Raw genomic sequence first — 19,201 nt, forward strand, 5'->3', positions numbered from 1 at the left:
GGACGGGGATCGAGGGGAAGGGAGGGAGAGGGGGAAAGAGCGATTGTGTGACCACAGGCGGTGGGAGAAGACAGTAAACAATTGGACAGGGAAGGAGTGGTGTGGGTAGAAGAGAGAAGGAAAAAGGTAAGCCGAGGAAACAGGTTAGAAGTGGTTTAGGTCAGGGGGGTTGCGAGAACGCAGGTTATACTGGATAGCTTGGATGGTCAAGTCTGTGGTTTGCCACAATTTGATGGTGGTATTCATAAGAGTAGGTTATTCATAATACCCACATAGAATGCTGAAGAGTAATTTCTGCAGAGCTGATGTATAACATAGCTACTTTTACATTGTGCAGGAAATATCCGTAACTCTACTGTGGTACAAGGTGCTGTGTGGTTGGGTGTATGGGAAAAGTCTTGCAGCGGGCCGACCACAGGAGAATGACCCAGAATTAGGCACCTGAAAGTTCCTTCTCACCCCCTCCCTTTCTCATTTTCATCTCCATCTTCCTCTCTCCCCTACCACTTCCTTTCTCTCCCCTCTCACTCTTCCTACATTTCTGTTTGCTGTACCATTTACTCTTTTTGTATTGTTGTAGAGCGGTGGAATCCGTCTGGTCCAGAGACGGGAGGGAGGCGGGGGGGGGGGGGGGGGGGGAGGGGAAGAGAGAGAGAGAGAGAGAGAGAGAGAGAGAGAGAGAGAGAGAGAGAGAGAGAGAGAGAGAGAGCGCTCAAAATCTATTGCGAATGCTGTTTTCTGTTGCGTGTGTCTCTGGGCTCCACGCATTAGCCCACTACAGGTGAGTGATCACTAGCTTAGCTCGGCATCTCACTGTGCTGACTTACAGACAAGACTGAGTAGGGATGTAGTTGTAACAGGTGTACAATGATTAAATAAAAACAAGAGAAACTGATAAAATAAGCACACAAAATGAACCATGTAAACGAACAGTCAAGATAAATATATAGTTGACTGAAGAAAATATTTTGAATAGATACAAAACCATATGAAAAAGCAGATGCTCCTTAATGACACAGTACAACTATTTATTTTCTTGCAAGCAAAAATTTTTGTAGCAAATGCAAGGTAGTTGCTTGCAGACTTCGAGCTATACTACAGATCAGGCTGATACAACAAATTTTATTTCACAAAACAGTAAAACTAATATTGAATTAAACATTGAAAAAAAAAAAAAAAGATACTCATCATTTTGTTGTCCCACAAGATACATCAGGCATTATGTTTTGTGGCTGGCACACACAAGCAAATTGAGAAGGTGTCCTGATGATTTGTGGGTTTGAGAAGTTGAACTTACATATCTAGTGGTTTTTCTAGTTAAATTTGCATACTACGAGAATAAGCAGTTCAATGCATATGCTATAGTGAAGATCTTACAAAAATGTGTCATTTATGTTACAACGTGTTGTGCAGAACTGTAGGGAACTGTGAAGTTGCCAAATAAAACTGTTTGGTCTACTCCAAATAAAATATTTGAAGAAGGATTCACTATTGTGGAAAAAGGACTTTTTTAAGATGAAACACGAGATTTAAAAAACATTAAGAGCAAACACTTCAAGCTTATGTTGAAGAAACACATTGGATTACACTTTCGAACCTTCAGTCAAATTTTATGACCATGGGTCCTTGAAAATCTGTGTTTGCAGCCTTAGGTTCTCGTTTCAACTCTAAGTTGTCAATAAGGCACAGAATATCAATGATGATGATGATGATTATTATTATTATTGTCTTCACTTTCTCAGACGTTAAGTCCGGTTAAAAATGGAGTGACGCGGACCTTGATCAAGCGTCACTTCCTTTTAACTGTACGGTATGTGTTATATTGCATTTAGGAACTTTCGGGTAATTGAACATGTATCAATAATTACGGATTTCTGTAGCTGTATATATATGTTTGGATGTAGCTGTATTGCATTGATGTACTGGTGGATATTGTGTGGTATGACTCCTGTAGTTGATAGTATAATTGGTATGATGTCAACTTTATCCTGATGCCACATGTCTTTGACTTCCTCAGCCAGTTGGATGTATTTTTCAATTTTTTCTCCTGTTTTCTTTTGTATATTTGTTGTATTGGGTATGGATATTTCGATTAGTTGTGTTAATTTCTTCTTTTTATTGGTGAGTATGATGTCAGGTTTGTTATGTGGCGTTGTTTTATCTGTTATAATGGTTATTATTATTATTATTATTATTATTATTATTATTACTATTCATTTTCTGATACAGCAAAAGTGTTTGGATACCTGGAATAACAGGCGTCTACAATGCAAATTTTCTGAAGTGATGCAAATCCCTTCAGATGGACATTGTGAAATGTACAGTGTGCTGAAAGCTTCGAAGTACATAAAAAACTCAAGCGACAGTTCTCACACTACAATGAAGTGTTGATGGATCAGTGACAATGTCTGGGAAGAGAACACGGAGTTATGAAAATGCTTTCTTTTGAAAAACTATGAACAGTTATTTGTTCGTTAACTGATTACATTTAATAAGTCTAACATAAATGTATTGCAGGTATGAATTAAAAAACCCTTCAGTCACAACTTTTCGTGTTTTATTAAGTACACAATGCATTTCAGACCCTGTGGGTCCATCATCAGGTGTAATTAGTCTTAATATATGTTTTATTTTATCTCCTGAATGAGGTGAAATGCATATTCCTGTCACAAAAAGGTTTGATGTTAGTTTACGAATTTCATAAGTCAAACGCGGAAAATATTTGCGAAATATTGGAAAAGATAAACAGTGTAAATTTACCACATACCGTTTTTAACGTTTTGGCAACGGCAATCATTCTTTTCTCTATTGTTTTCATACACGTCACTTCATTCAAGAGGCACATTTGCAAACACATGTTTGTCTACATCTACATGGATACTCTACAAATCACATTTAAATGCCTGGCAGAGGGTTCATCGAACCACCTTCACAATTCTCTATTATTCCAATCTCGTATGGCACGTGGAAAGAATGAACACCTATATCTTTCTGTACGAGCTCTGATTTCCCTTATTTTATCATGGTGATTGTTCCTCCCTATGTAGGTCGGTGTCAACAAAAGATTTTCACATTCAGAGGAGAACGCTGGTGACTCGAATTTCGTGAGAAGATTCTGTCGCAATGAAAAACGCCTTTCGTTTAATGATTTCCAGCCCAAATCCTGTATCATTTCTGTGACACTTTCTTCCATATTTCACAATAATACAAAACTTGCTGCCTTTCTTTGAACTTTTTCGATGTACTCTGTCAGTCCTATCTGGCAAAGATCCCACACCACGCAGCAGTATTCTAAAAGAGGAGGGTCAAGCGTAGTGCAGGCAGTCTCCTTAGTAAGTCTGTTACATTTTCTAAGTGTCCTGCCAATAAGTTAGCCTTCGACACAACATTTTCTATGTGTTCCTTCCAATTTAAGTTGTTTGTAATTTTAATACCTAGATAATTAGTTGGATTTGGCTTTTAGATTTAGACTGATTTATCGTGTAACCGAAGTTTAAGGAGTTCCTTTTAGCACTCATGTGAATGACCTTACACTTTTCGTTATTTAGGGTCAAACTGCCACTTTTCGGACCATTCCGATATTTCTTCTAAATCGTTTTGCAGTTTGTTTTGATCTTCTGATGACTTTATTAGTCAATAAATGACAGCGGCATCTGCAAACAACTGAAGACAGCTGCTCAGATTGTCTCCCAAATCGTTTATATAGATAGGGAATGGCAAAGGGCCTGTAACACTACCTTGGAGAATGCCAGAAATCACTTCTGTTTTACTCGATGACTTTCCTTCAATTATACAAACTGTGACCTCTGACAGGAAATCACAAATCCTGTCACATAACTGAGACGATATTCCATAAGCACGCAATTTCACTACGAACCGCTTGTGTGGTATGGTGTCAAAAGCCTTCCGGAAATCCAGATATACGGAATTGATCTGAAATCCCTGGTCAATAGCACTCAACACTTCATGTGAATAAAGAGCTAGTTGTGTTTCCCAGGAGCTCTGTTTGGTAAACCCATGTTCACTGTGTGTCAATAGACAGTTTCCTTCAAGGTAATTCATAATGTTCGAACACAATATATGTTCTAAAATCCTGCTGCATATCTACGTTAACGATATGGGCCTGTAATTTAGTGGGTACGGATCTTTCGTCGAGCGAACAGTTGTATATGATTGTTAAGTATGGAGCTAATGCGTCAGCATACTCCGAAAGGAACCTAACTGGTATTCAGTCTGAACCAGAAGACTTGCTTTTATTAAATGATTTAAGTTGCTGAACAACTCCGAGGATATTTACTTCTACATTACTCATGTTGGCAGCTGTTCTCGATTCAAATTCTGGAATATTTACTTGGTCTTCTTTTGTGAAGGCATATCGGAAGGCTGTGTTTAGTAACTCTGCTTTGGCAGCAATGTCTTAGATAGTATCTCCATTGCTATCACACAGAGAATGCACTGATTGTTTCTTGCCTCTAACATACTTCACATATGACCAGAATCTCTTTGGATTTTCTGCCAGGTTTCGAGACAAAGTTTCGTTGTAAAAACTGTTCTAGGCATCTCACATTGAGGTACGTGATAAATTTCGAGCTTCTGTAAAACATCACCAATTTTGGGGATTTTGCGTCTGTTTAAATTTGTCATGTTTGTTTCGTTGTTTCTGCAACAGTGTTCTAAGGAGGATCAGCTCTGTCGTTTGTTAATTTATTTGGTATAAATCTCTCAATTGCTGCCAATACTATTTCTTTGAATTTAAGCCACATCTGGTCTACACTTATATTATTAATTTGGAATGAGTGGAGATTGTCTCTCAGGAGGGCGTCAAGTGAATTTTTAACTGCTTTTTTGAATAGGTATATTTTTCGAGGATTTGGGGATTACAGTATTCATTCTCGCTACGACAGTCCTGTGTTCACTAATCCCTGAATCGGTTTTTATGCTTGTTATTAACTCAGGATTATTTGTTGCTTAAGAGGTCACGCGTGTTTTCACAACCGTTTACCAGGTGTACCGGTATGAAATGAGCGTTTTTTTTGAAAATGAAACACTAATTTTGAATAGAAAAGTAAAAACATTTTATTCAAAGTACTGACCATTGCTTCCTATACATTTTGACCACCTTTCTGGCAATTAGTGGACACCAAACCAATAAGAAATGTTCGTCTTTTGAAGCAAACCAATCAGACACTCAATTTTCGACTTCTTCATAGGAATCGAAGTGTTCCTCAGCCAATGCATGTCCCATTGATGAAAACAATTGGTAGTTTGGTGAATACGGCGGGTGGGGTAGCAACTCCCAGCCAAGTGTTTTGATTGTATCCTGAACCAGTTCTGCTTTATGTGCAAGTGCATTGTCGTGTAAAAAAATTACTTTGCCGTGTCTTCTGGCCCATTCTGGTCTTTTTTCAATCAATGCATAGTTCAAATTGATCATTTGATGTCTGTAGTGTACTTAATAAACACAAAAAGTTGTGATTGAAGGAGTTTTTTAATTCATACCTACAGTGTATTGACACAGTCACACTTGAAGCTGTGAAATAGTGAAAATACATGAGATCTTTAATGCTAAAAATTTTGTGTAACTGACTGAATAATGACAATATTATCTAAAGGACAGACATAATGTATTTGGATAGATAAAAAGTCTACTCACTAAGCAGCGGCAGGAGAACACACATATAACAAAGGATTTACTTATGCAAGCTTTCAGAGCCAGTGGCTCCTTCTCCTAGCAGAAGGGTTGAAGTGGAAGGAAGAGGAGTGAAGGAAAAGGACTAGAGAGCTTTCTACTCACCATACAGAGGAGATGTTGAGTTGCAGACAGGCACAACAGAATGACTGCTACACATGTGAGCTTTTGTCCAAAAGGCTTTGTTCTAATGTAGAAAACACACACACACACACACACACACACACACACACACACACACACACACACACACACACATTCACGTAAGCACAACTCGCACACACATGACCACTATCTCTGGCCACAGAAGTCTGACTGTGACCAAGTGCGACAGATGGGCAGCAATCTGGATGTTGGGGGTAAGCAGTAAGCTGGGACGGGGAAGCGGAGGGGGAGGGATAGAAGGGTAGGGGTGAGGATGTGGTGCTGATGGTTGGAACATACAAGGATAGGCACCTACTCCAGTCTGGTCACAGTTATCACCTATCCCAGCAAAGGTATTACCTACCCCATCAAAGGCAAGGCTATCTGCAAAAGCAGTCATGCGATGTACAAACTAAGCCACAACCATTGCATTCTATGTGAGCATGACAACTGAAAACCTGTCAGTCCAGACATTGGCAGGTGTCAAACTATGGCCGAGAAACAGTTGGGACACCCATTACCAACTTGTGCCATCTGGATCCTTCCTAACAACTCAGTTTTTCTGAATCTCACCTGTTGAAACACTCCCTGCAGTATGTCCTACATTCCCATAACCTGCCTGGCCTCAGACTTTGTTAGTCCCTGCCCTTCATCCACCGGTCCACTTCCCAATCCAGCACTTCACAGTCTATTATTCCACCAGTACACCCTCACAGCCTATTATTCCACTAGTACAACCCACTAGTCTCCCTCTCTCTCTCTCTTTCCCCCTCTATTTCACTCCCCCCGCCCCTTCTTCCCCACAAACCTCCAGACTTTGCATACTGCATAGGTTCAGTGGGCGGTGGAATGACCCTGTAGTAGGGGCAGAAGGATAGAAGGTAGAAAATTCCTCACATCCTCACTGTGATTGGCCTAAGGAAATGAGTAGAGACTGGAGATACTGTTGGTTTTCTGGAATGGGGTCACTACGGCAAGGTTTGCAGGTGGCCACATCTGACAGCTGGTCGAGTCCTTCGGCCATGTAATCCTTTCAATTCAAAACCACAGTGGTAGAGCCTTTGTCCGCTGGTAGGATTACAAGGTTCTTTCTGCAGATGTAATGTTAGCTTCTATATTGAAGAATTTGGCAAATGGTGAGGCAAAGTGTGAGGTTCAGATATTTTTGAATGTTAATAAGGAGTCATTCGAGTGCAGCAGGTGTGGATCACGTTTCGATGGAGGAGTGAACTGAGTCAGGCAGGGTTCAACATTGTCTTAGGGCTGAGTCTGATTGCTAAGGTTGTTGGTAAAAAAGTGTTACTACTGTAGGGACTGGAAGAAGGAGAGAAGGGTCTTTAAAGTCCAGTGTGATTGAATTTGGAAGTGGGAAAATAGCTGAGGCCTGTTGAAAGGACTGCTACTTCAGTGGGGCTAAGGCTTTCAGAGGAAAGGTTCATGCCTGCGTTTCAGGTCTCTTAAGTGCTGGATTTTGTGTGGTGGCGGGAGGGAGTTTCTGAGGGAGTGGTAAATGTAGTAGGCCTGCAAGACCGGGTTTGTCGGCTTTGAGGGGATGTGGGAAAGGTTTGGAGGGTGTTATAGAGGCGGTGGATAGTAGTAGCCCATCATGGGAGTAGGAAGTGAACAGGTTGCAGAGTTTTTTGATGTCGCGTTGTGCATTCTGCTCCATTCCCTGGAGCCCAAGAGTTCCAATGTGTGATAAGGGATTCAGGATTTGGGATTGCACAGCAGGAGAATTTTACAAATGGAGAGGAGGTATTGCAATATGATCTCGGCCCGTTTTACGTGGTTTTGCAAGACTAGGTTGGTGACATCTATGGACTAGTTGAAAGCTCACGTGTAACACTCTTTCTGTTGTGTCTATCAGTGGCTTAACATCTCCTCCATATGGCGAGTAACAATCCTTTTCATAATAATGTTGTTAATATTTCAACATAAAATGGAAAAACAAATGAGATAAAATATCATACTCAAAACTAAGCCATCAGAAAATAACATCAAAAACTGGCAAAAAACGGAACACCAAAATCATCAAAAAAGCACCAAAGTTGGAGAAAGACCAAAAATCTGCTAAAACGACACTATTGTCAACAGAGAAACAACAACAAAATTCGTGAAGCAAAGGAACAACAACAAAAAAGCACTGAACATGGAGGGGGGGGGCGGGGGGGGAGATAGATTAAGAAAGAATATATACCCATAGCAAACAACCACAATAACATGGAGATCGGCAAAGAATATACTTGCAGAAAACAACAAAACTAACACAGAAATCGGCAAAAAATTAAGGCCTTAACTAGCACAAAAGTAACCCCGAAACTGGTACAAAAGTAACGTCTAAATATTAACACCAAAATTGGCACATAGATCATCAAACAACAGCAAAATTGGCCTTAAAATAAAATGATTTCCTCCTGTCCCTACTCATCTGGTGATGATGAAATAAATGTCAGGTATGTTTGTCAGCATCCTGAAACCAAGGATGTGTGACAATACTGCAGCAATAAAAAATGGGACCAGAATGAAGTTGGGGCAAGAGCCTACTCACATCCTCTGCCTGGAGAAGGGCATCCATCGCATGGCGGTCCAGCTTGGCATCTGAAGTAATATTCTTCTTGCCATCGGCACGCTCCTTCCGCAGCATTACCATGTCCTGCGGGTTCGCTACCTTCTCCTGGTACATCTGCCCAAATCGGATCTCGTTGAACATCTGCGTCTCATCTGCGTACTCTACTCTGAGGCGCACCAGAGGAATCAGGGGCTGCTTTGGGTCTCCTGAAAGTGCACAGTGTCATGTTACATGCAACTGTTAAGTTCAGAGTAAATATGTAGGGAAAAGTATCAAACTGTAAACACAACATTAGAGAATGCAAGAGTAAGGTTGGCTGGTTAGTTGGTTTGGGATATAAAGGGACCAAACTACAGGGTCGTCAGTCCCTTTTATCTGACACAAGCAAGGCTCAAGGAACAAAAATATCCAAAGTACATTTGATAAAGTAAAAAGGGAAAAGGAATGGGGAACCACACCTAAAAAGAAAACGAATGGAGCAAACAAAAAATGGGGAAAACATACCACCACAAGGAAAAGTAGAAGGTATTAAAACCACTGGCTGATCACATTAATAAAAGACGATAAGCCAGCCACTTTGCAACACATTAAAATGTCCATCCCAAAAAGACAAGGCAAGATGAACACATGTAGGGAAAAGAAGACCACCAAGACAAACAAATGCAAAGAATGTACGACAGAGTTAAAATGGAGAGAGGGTGGCAGACTTGGAGAGAAGGCTATGCCCACCCTTAGATGGTATGATAAAAAAAAAACCCTCACGAATAAAACTTAAAACTAAATCTGCTGTTGAGGCACTGTCACCCAACACTGAAGGTAGGGTGCTGGGGAGGTTAAAAGTCTGCCACACAGTGGCTAAAAGTGGGCAGTCCAGTAAGATGTGGACGACAGTCACATGTGAGCCACAGTAACACTGAGGTGCGTCCTCGTGACGAAGGAGGTAGCCATGTGTTAGCTATGTATGGCCAATGCAGAGCCAGCAGAGAACCACAGAGTCCTTGTGAGAGGCCCACATGGAGGACTTCCACAGATTCATAGTCTCCTTAATGGCACGCAGTTTGTCGTGCGTACTGAGATTATGCCATTCCGTCTCCCAAAGCTGAAAAAACCTTGTGGCGTAATAACGATCGCAGGTCAGTTACAGGGATGCTAATCTCCAGAAGCAGTTTGTGTGTAGCCTGTTTGGCCAGCAGTCGGCAAGTTCATTTCCTGGGATTCCGATACAACCTGGGGTCTACACAAACACCATGGAACGACTGGATGGTTGCTACCAAAGGATGGCAAGGGTAGCACTGGTAGATAGCTTGTATGCTGCTTAATGAGTCAGTACAGAGAAGAAACGACTCGCCAGGGCACAAGTGGATGTGCTCAAGAGCACAAGAAATGGCTGCCAGCTCTGCAGCGAAAACACTACAGCCATCTGGCAAGGAGCGCTGTTCAATATGTCCTCCATGAATGTATGTGAAGCCAAAGTAACTTTCAGTCATCGAGCTGTCGGTGTAAACCACTTCATGGTCCCAGTACATCTCAAGAATCAAGAGGACGGGACAGTGGAGAGCTGCAGGGTTAACTGAGTCCTTAGGACCAAGTAAAAGGTCCAAGCGAAGCTGCAGCCTAGGTGTACACCATGGAGGTGTACATGGATGGACCTCGAGTATAGGTGATAAAGGCAAGGGCTCCACTTCAGACAGAAGAGATCGGACATGAAATGCATTCTTAAGCCCTGACCTGGGCCTCCGATGCGGGAGATGCAGCGCCATGGGTGGAAAAAGGAGACAGTAATTCGGATGCTCAGGATAACTACAAATGTGTACAATGTAACTGGCGAGCAGTTGTGTGCGCCTAACTTCCAATGGAGGGACTCCGGCCTCCACCAGGACATTGGTTACCGGACTAGTCCTAAATCCTCCAGTTGCCAGTCTACCACCACAGTGGTGCACAGGGTCAAGTAAACGCAATGCTGAGGGTGCCACCGAACCATAAACCAGACTCCCACAGTCAAGATGGGATTGAACAAGGGCTCTGTAGAGCTGCAGCAGCATAGAGTGATCTGCACCCCAGTTGGTGTTGCTCAGGCAGTGGAGGGCACTGAGGTGCTGCCAGCACTTCCACTTCAGCTGATGAAGGTGAGGAAGCCACTCTCAATCAGGCGTCAAAAACCAGTCCAAAGAATCGATGTGTCTCCACTACAGTGAGTGGATCATCATTAAGGTAAAGTTCTGGTTCCCGATGAATGGTACGACACTGACGGAAGTGTTCAAGGCTGAAAAATGGAAGCCATGGGCTAGAGCCCCTGATTGCGCCTTGTGGATGGTTCCCTGTAGCCGCTGCTCAGCAACACCAGTACTGGAGGAGCAGTATGAAATGCAGAAGTTGTCTGCATACAGAGAAGGTGACACGGACGGGCCAACAGTTGCTGCTAGACCGTTAATGGCCACTAAAAATAGAGACACACTCAATACAGAGCCCATTCTTCTGGATTTTGATGGAACTATGGGAGGCACCAACTTGGACATGGAAAGTATGGAGCGACAGGAAATTTTGGATAAAAATCGGAAGCGAGCCCTGGAGACCTCACTCATACAATGTGGCAAGGATACAATGTCACCAGGTCATGTCGTAAGCTTTTCGTAAATCAAAAAAGACAACAACCAGGTGTTGGCATCTGGAAAAGGCTGTTCGGATGGCAGACTCGAGGGAAACTAGATTTTCAGTGGTAGAGCGACCCTGGCGGAAACCGCCCTGGCATGCAGCCAGTAGGCCACATGACTCCAGGATCCAACACAACCGCCGACTTACATTTGTGAGGCTGATGGGCTGATAGATATCCACATCAAGTGAGTATTTTCCAGCTTTGAGCACTGGAATCATGGTGCTCTCTCGCCCCTGCGATGGAAAGACGCCATCGCACTAGATCCGATTGAAAATGACGAGGAGATGTTGCTTGTAGTCGGATGTGAGATATTTGATCATCTGACTGTGGATCTGATCTGGCCCAGGAGCAGTGTCGGGGCAATGTGCAAGGATGTTGAGGAGCTACCACTCTGTAAATGGAACATTATAGGGTTCATTGTGACATTCAGTGAACAAAAGGGCTTTCCTTTCTTTCTGTCGTCCGAGGGTGCGAAATGCTGTGGGATAGTTCTCAGACATGGAGGCTCAAGCATAGTGCTCAGCAACTGCGTTTACGTCGATAGATAACATGCCATTGATGTTAATGCCAGTGACAACTGTCGGGGTCTAGTACCCAAAAACATGTATGTATGATCTTCGTCCAGATTTGGGAAGGTGACGTACAGCAGCCAATGGTCGAGATGTACCTCTCCCAACATTCCTGTCTCCGTCTTTTTATAAGCTGGCGGAACATGAGCACAAAACACCGCTTAAAAGCTATTAGGTGCGCTAGGGAAGGGTGCAGCTTATATCGCTGTAGAGCTTGCTGACGCTCTTTAATGGCCTCAGCGATTTCTGGCGACCACCAAGGTACTGACTTTCGCTGGGGGCACCCTAAAGAACAAGAGACCATGTTTTCTGCCGCAGAGACGATTGTTACAGTGACCTGCTCAACTGCCACAAAGATGGTACCATGTGGGGGAGATTCAATGGTGACAGCTAACGTGCAAGCTTCCCTTTCTGCCTATTTTAAATCCCATCTTGGTAGATGTTCGGGGGAATGGTGTCAGTGGAGTGACAGGAAGATGGAAAAGTGGTTACTACCACACAAGTCACCATGGGCTCTGCAGTGAACAGGTGGGAGAATTCCTGCGCTTCAGACAGATAAATCAATGGCTGAGAAGTGCTATGAGCCACACTGAAATGTGTGGGGGGGCCCAGTTTCTAAGAGGCCAAGGTCGAGTTGAGACAGGAAAGTTTCAACATCTCTACCTCAGCCAGTAAGCACGGTGCCACTCCACAAGGGATTATGGGTGTTAAAATCTCCCAAAAGTAGGAAAGGTTTAAGAAGTGGATGAATCAGGGCAGCCAATGTGTTTAGAGGTACTGCACCATCTGGAGGAAGACATACGTTGCCGACAGTTATTTCCTGCATTGTCCTGATCCTGACAGCCACAGCTTCAAGAGGGGTTTGAAGGGGCACAGGTACACTGCATACTGAGTTCAGGAAATAGACACAAACTCCACCCGACACACTATTATAGTCGCTACGGTTCTTGCAATATTCCCTATAGCCGTAGAGGGCAGGTTGCCTGAAGGGCAAGGTGAAGCAGAAAGCAGGTGTAAAGCTTAATAGTTGCCATAGCTCAGCCAGGTGGTGGAAAAGACTGTAGCAATTCCACTGAAAGATGACGTTATCTTGAGGTTGGGAAGGCATGAAGCACGCAAGGAGGCGGGTTACGCCTCAGGGTCACCTGGTGCCACTGATTGAGTATTTTTATCCATTCCTATTGTGGATGAGGCATCAGTGAGATCCCGGTCCTCAGGGGACGCTACAATCACCAACTAATCATCAGGTGCAGAATTGGTAGGGAGTGGTGGTGTTAGGGTCACAGAAAGGTCCTGTTTCTTAGCAGATTTCTTTGTTTGCTTGCCCTCTCACTACTCTTTAGGGGCTTGCTGGGAGGACTTCTCCGAAGTAGCTTCAGGCACGGAGGAAGACCGTGAAGCTCTTCGTCCAGAAGCTTTTGGCTCCTTTAGCCACTGGTGAGTGTCCGCTGTGGCATAAGTGGAGACCTTGGGAGAGAGGGTCCCAAGGGATGAGAGGAGCCGGAGGAGGCTGTTGCTTCTCCACCTGGGGGAGGGGGGGACCAATGTCCCCTTTGTTTCGGGGAGGGGCCTTGCTCCAGAAGTAGGTACTTTGGGAGTAATGGAATGAGATTTTCCCCCTACCACCAAGGGCGCAGATGTATTCTGGAGCCCCGGAGGGCCCACTGTTTGTGGCACAGAGCCTGGTACAACTCGTACTTGTGACGACGATGGTGATGTAGCTGCAGCGTATGTGGCAATCAACCAAACGGGTTGTAATCATTCAAATTTACGTTTAGCCTCTGGGTAAGTCTACCAGTCTGAGGTCTTGTACTCCACGATTTTCTGCTCCTTTTGGAGTACTGCGCAGTCTGGCGAGCAGGGGGAGTGCTGCTCTCCACAGTTGATACAAATGGGAGGAGGTGCACGTGGAGTATCTGGAAGCAGTGGATGTCCAGTCTCGACATGTGGCACTGGAAGTGCAGCAGGAAATCATGTGCCCCAATTTCGAGGACTTAAAGCACCACATAGGGGGAGGGACGTATGATTTAACATCACAGCGGTAAACCATCACCTTGAACTTTTCAGGTAACTAATCACCCTCAAAGGCCAAGATGAAGGCACAGGTGGCAACCCTGGTGTCTTTGGGTCCCTTTAAATGCACCATTCTAGCTAGATTGGTGCGGAGCTCATCGTCGGACTGCAAGAGGAGATCGCAATGGAAAATAATCCCCCTGGACCATGTTGAGGCTTTTATGGGGAGTGCCAGTCACAAGTGAGTAATGTCCAGGATTGGGCTGGGGATGCTGTCTGAATCAAGACTGCACCGTTTCTCATCTTGGACAACACTGTCACTTCCCCAAACTTATCCTCAAGATTTCGACAAAAAATTGAGGCTTTGCAGGTAGACTACAGACTAAATACTGAGGTGAATATGGCTCTCTCCTTTCTGTAGCCCTACCTTCCTCCCATGGTGTAACAAGGGAGGGAAACTATTTAGGGTCATATCTGTCAGCATTGTTCTCACTCTTGCCCTTCTTAGAGACTGCTGGCACTGTACGGTCACCAGCAAGACATGATTTAGTCTGCTTCATTGTGGGTCATCTGCCCTGCCACCGATCAGGAGCTCTCCCCACATGCACTACCCAGCCACAGCAAAGGCCACCTGGCATGATGGCCATTGCTGGAACTCCTGATGCCCCAGGAAAACGGGCATCTACTCCTGGGCATACGTGGGGAGTTTACAGCTCAGGCATCAGCAGTGCGATCCCTGTGTTGTCAGGGAGCTACCACCAAATAGGTACATGATGGCCCCACCACAAAGGACTGGCTACCGTGCTGGATACTGGGTGCAGAGAAATCCAATACTGTCATGGGGGCAAAAGAGGACAGCAGTCAACGGAGGAAGATAACACACCACAGAAAGTGTTCTCGCCCAAATAGTTGAATTGCAGGTGGAGATGCAAAGCCATGACAAGAGGTTCCAGAGATGGAATCTAGGGGCACTATGGATAACTCGTGCACCACATAAGGCGTCCTTCCTCATATGGCTCGCACCTCTGTAGAATTTGGAAAGTGGCAGGTCAAACCATAAAATGGGACCTAAACGTATAGGGCCAAAAAGTGAGAGACGACTCCTCGTTGCTTCTTACGACAGGCAGGGATACCTTGGGCCTATTCTAACCCCTGACCTGCAGGGGGGGCAGAAGGGGGGGGGGCGGCAAGAGTAAGAGGTAATTGAGTGGACACATGACAGAATGTGCCTCAGCCAGCCAATGAATAACTATAATTAATGTGTACAAAAGAAAATAATAGCAACAAGCTTTGTCAGTGTGTAGTATATACAGTCCACAAATCTTGTACAAATTTATTCGATTGGTGCCGGCAGTGCTAATTTGGATTACTTGGCTTCTCGCCGGCCTTTCTTGACATTATCGGGAACTTATAAATTGTTACGTTTTACTAACCTCATCGTAAGTTCTCAACCCTATTCCACTATTTTCACGAAATTTCGAAGACATACACAAAATTTGTTTGTTTCATATATTTGTTTATTTGCAATGTCTTTGGTACTTGGTATTTCTCTTTCATATGGTATGCAGCAAAACAGCCTCCAAGATGTAACAACTCCACAAGACTTGCACATTAAGTTTTTTGTTCCTTTCTTTTGTTTTTGGAACATACATGGCAGTTTCTTCGTTTCCGTTTATTCGTTTCATAAATACGTAGGCCTATTAGTTGGTGTTGCTTTATGTGACTGGAAAGTCTGTTAACTGGATCATGATGAGATATACGTGATGTAGTGGCGACCTCCAAGTTTTGGTCCATGCATTCATCGTAAATAACTGTATCGTCTCTTTCATCTGCCATGATGAAAGGGCACAAGTACTCACAAAAACAAAAAACTTGATGACGTTTGTAACTTACTCTTACCTAAACAAAACTACAACAGAATGCAAAAGATACTGAAATGCTGTCGCCGGCCACTGAGCGATACTATGCACACCACACCACTGTGGTGTCGCCAGCCATTGACCGTTATTTCGCGCATGAAACCACTGTGGTTTCGCCGAACGGCAGAGTGTTAATCACAGGATAACCACAGGGAAATTCAGAATGGTTTAGTAAACAAGCAAATTTCCATAACATATGGTGGCTTTATAATGCACATCATGAGCAAAAAAGATTTTTTTATTTCATGTGGTAAATGTTTTACATTATTGTTTAAAAAGGAGAGGGCTGAATGTTTTATGACTATTGTAATGAGTTTTCAATAACTATTATTTTATGAATGAGCCACAAGCATTTGTTCATTAGAAAAAATGTGTTTTATAGCAATAAAGATGAACAGGTGGTCATAGCTCTTAAGGTATGCATTTTAGGGCCCATATTCACTAGACTCTTTTGCTTTGAATGATCATTCCTGTCACATCCCTAAACATTGATCATTCCTCCTGAGACAACCTGTATACATATTTTTCACATTCATTTACCAAATTTCACACATATTTTACCAACATCTCTAGCAAACTTCGCCCTGCCGTACCATCTGAATTCTGAGAAAACTTATAATTCTGTCAGTATCATTTCAAGAAAAATGAACTGCTATTGCCAACTGTCCGATTTTCCTGTCTTATGGCATGTGACTCTACACAGAATCTTAAATATGTCTGCGGTACTGAACCGTGTCACATGAGCTTTCATTACAAAACATGCTGGCAAAATTATTATCCAACTGCAGTGGCCATTCTCATGATGTGGTTGATGCAGTTAACAATGCAGATGCAAGACAGATTGCACATGATACTTCCACGTTTTTCCAAGTCAACTAATTACAGGAAAGAAATACCAATAGGCTGCTTTTCGAAAGTTTCTACAAGTCACTCCCTCTCAGTGTCACCTCCACCTCTGGTGGCAGAATGATAGCTTAGTCCCACAGTATTTTCATACACACACTGAGTCTTGTATGTACCAAATTTGGCGGCATTTGCTCCAGGTGTTCTGAGTTATGGTTTTATATCACACCTTTTGACCCCAAACTGTCAGCCACAGGGGCGCTAAGGGTGTTTATACAGTCACAAGAAACTATTTTCAGGTAGCAAGTAAGACATGTGCCAAATCTCATAGAAATTCCTTCAGGTATTACAGAAAGATGCTGATACGTCACTGTCTTTGCATCCCTCCTGAATCCTCAACTCTAAAGCTGAAATGTCACTGACTCTCATCAGTAAGTCTAACAAACATAAAATTTACTTATTTGACACTAATATCAGTTGTTACCAAATACTTTGACAAGTTATATCTTCTCATCTCCACCCCCACTCCAAAGAGTGGTTGGGTATATTATCCCTACAGTTTTTTATACAAATAATGGTTCATGTTGTATATACATAACTGGACTGAAATTGCTCTAGATGCTCCGAAGTCAAGTTTACATCAGCCACCTTTCACCCCACCCCAATGGGTGGTAGTCAGTTCTTCCCTCGCCTTCACCCTCTCACAGAAACCTTTGCAGGTGTGCACAAAACAACTCGTCAAAGTTTCATACCACAGGGTGAACAGTATAGCAACACATAGGAGACAAACAGACAAACAAATATTAAAGTAATAATTATTAGTACCCAAACATATTTCTGAGAAGGTTCACAAGCTAAGTTTTACAGTCAGATGACGAGATCATTATCTTTCGAAGCGCATTGTTGAGTTGTCTATAGGACAGAAATACGGTTCAATGCTACCAATTACTACCCTAAAAGTTTAACAACCATTACCTCACATGTGTTATGGGTAATATTAAAACAAATATTAATTTTTATATGTGAGGTAAGTAAACGTTTTATTTCACTACCGATTCTTGTTCAGAGATTCGATACATAGTGATAAATGTGGTTATAAAAATACAATCTGAGAATAAATGGCAATAGTTATGGGAAGCATGTTAGCTACGAGAGATGTCAGGGCACAGACAGTGAGCAAATAATGCAATAGTAGCACGCATTTGATACGAGCAGAAATACAGGATTGGCATAAAAGATGAAACAAGGCTAGTTGGGTACACTGCAGCTTACTATTTTGTACGCAGGTATGATGAGTTGAATGTGTCCACTTCATGTGATGGAACCAACAGGCAACAAGAGTAGCACAGATATTTACACAACCTGTAACATCCCACAAGTACTGTAATAGGATACAAACCAGCGAATCACCATGTTAATATAATTATTACATGTTACTGAAGCAAAGTGTAAGATGTATAATATGACCCTCCACATGGTCCAACTCAGGACCAGGTTTTTGTATTAAAAATAGTTGATACTGAAAAAAAATGCAGTTTAAAATCACAAACAGACGTAATGGCTAGACAGTGCTTCTGTTCAGGAGACGAAATTCCAGCATTTCCAACAGACATGAGTGAAAAACCGATTTCTAGCTTTCAGGACTAAACAAACCTTTCCTCAGTGAGAATAGAGGGATAGATTGATGAAGGTTAGATCACTCGGATCCAGGCTGAGAGTGAAACATTTTCTGAGGATGAAGGGATTCAAATGGCAATAACACTACAGTTCACTTACACCTTAGCCAAAAGACCAAGCAGTAATGAAACTAATCATTATAAAATCTAGGAGCAGTTTATAACTTTTAAAAGTCTCAAAAAGGAGTATGGGATTTTGTTGTAATAAATGATTTCTGGGTAGTACTTATCTTCATTAGACAAAAGGTGTAGTACTGCTGATGAACATAGATAAAAGTGAGAATTTTCCTAGCTTTCAGAACCACTACTTATTTCTTCGGTGAGGAAAGAAGGATGTTGGGAAAGTTAAAAAGGAAGGGTAGGGCTCTCGTCTCTTGGTTGAGAGAGATCTACATAAAGTGAGAGTGATAGCAGAAAAAGATGTAGACGGAGGCGACAGAGAGAGACGGTCTGAGATTACACACCTGTAAGCACTGTACCAGCTTCAGTCCAGAGATGATCTACATCTACATATATATCTACACAGATACTCTGCAAATCACACTTAAGTGCCTGACAAATGGTTCATTGAACCACCTTCACAATAATTCTCTATTATTTCAATCTCATGCAGAAAAAAAACGTTTTATTTCACTACCGATTCTTGTTCAGAGATTCGATACTTAGTGATAAATGTGGTTATAAAAATACAATCTGAGACTAAATGGCAATAGTTATGGATATTTGCCGAGCGAATGGCCAGGTGTACTGGTATGAAATGAGCGTTAAGATACAAATGTATTGGTAGGGAACATTTGTTGTGAACGAGCCTTAATTCATTCTGTTCTTCTTCTTCTTCTTCTTCTTCTTCTTCTTTTTTTGTTGGGTTGGTATGACATCTGTCAAAGATATTTAGTATACATAAAGTCATGGAACAAACAACATCACGTTTTCATCGTGTTAACAATGTCGAATTTTGAACCAGAAAGTGATGATTTGCGGAAAGCATTAATTTTTTTGTTTTCATTTGAAAAAAAGTGCTGCTGAGTCACATCGAATGCTTGTCGAGGCATATGGTGATCATGCTCTATCAAAAGCAACATGTAAAAGATGGTTTCAACGGTTCAGAAATAATGATTTTCATGTA

General features: G+C 42.6%; 1 protein-coding gene across 1 annotated transcript in view; it reads right to left on the bottom strand.

Annotated features, from left to right (window-relative positions):
* LOC124717105 (double-strand break repair protein MRE11) overlaps positions 1-19,201 on the bottom strand; it is a 138,624-nt gene that overhangs the window by 50,239 nt on the left and 69,184 nt on the right. The window contains exon 8 of the mRNA XM_047243815.1: positions 8,382-8,608. Coding sequence (XP_047099771.1) covers positions 8,382-8,608 — 227 coding nt within the window. The remainder of the gene's footprint in view (positions 1-8,381; positions 8,609-19,201) is intronic.

This window comes from Schistocerca piceifrons, chromosome 9, assembly GCF_021461385.2.
Source record: "Schistocerca piceifrons isolate TAMUIC-IGC-003096 chromosome 9, iqSchPice1.1, whole genome shotgun sequence".
NCBI classification, from domain to species: Eukaryota; Metazoa; Arthropoda; class Insecta; order Orthoptera; family Acrididae; genus Schistocerca; species Schistocerca piceifrons.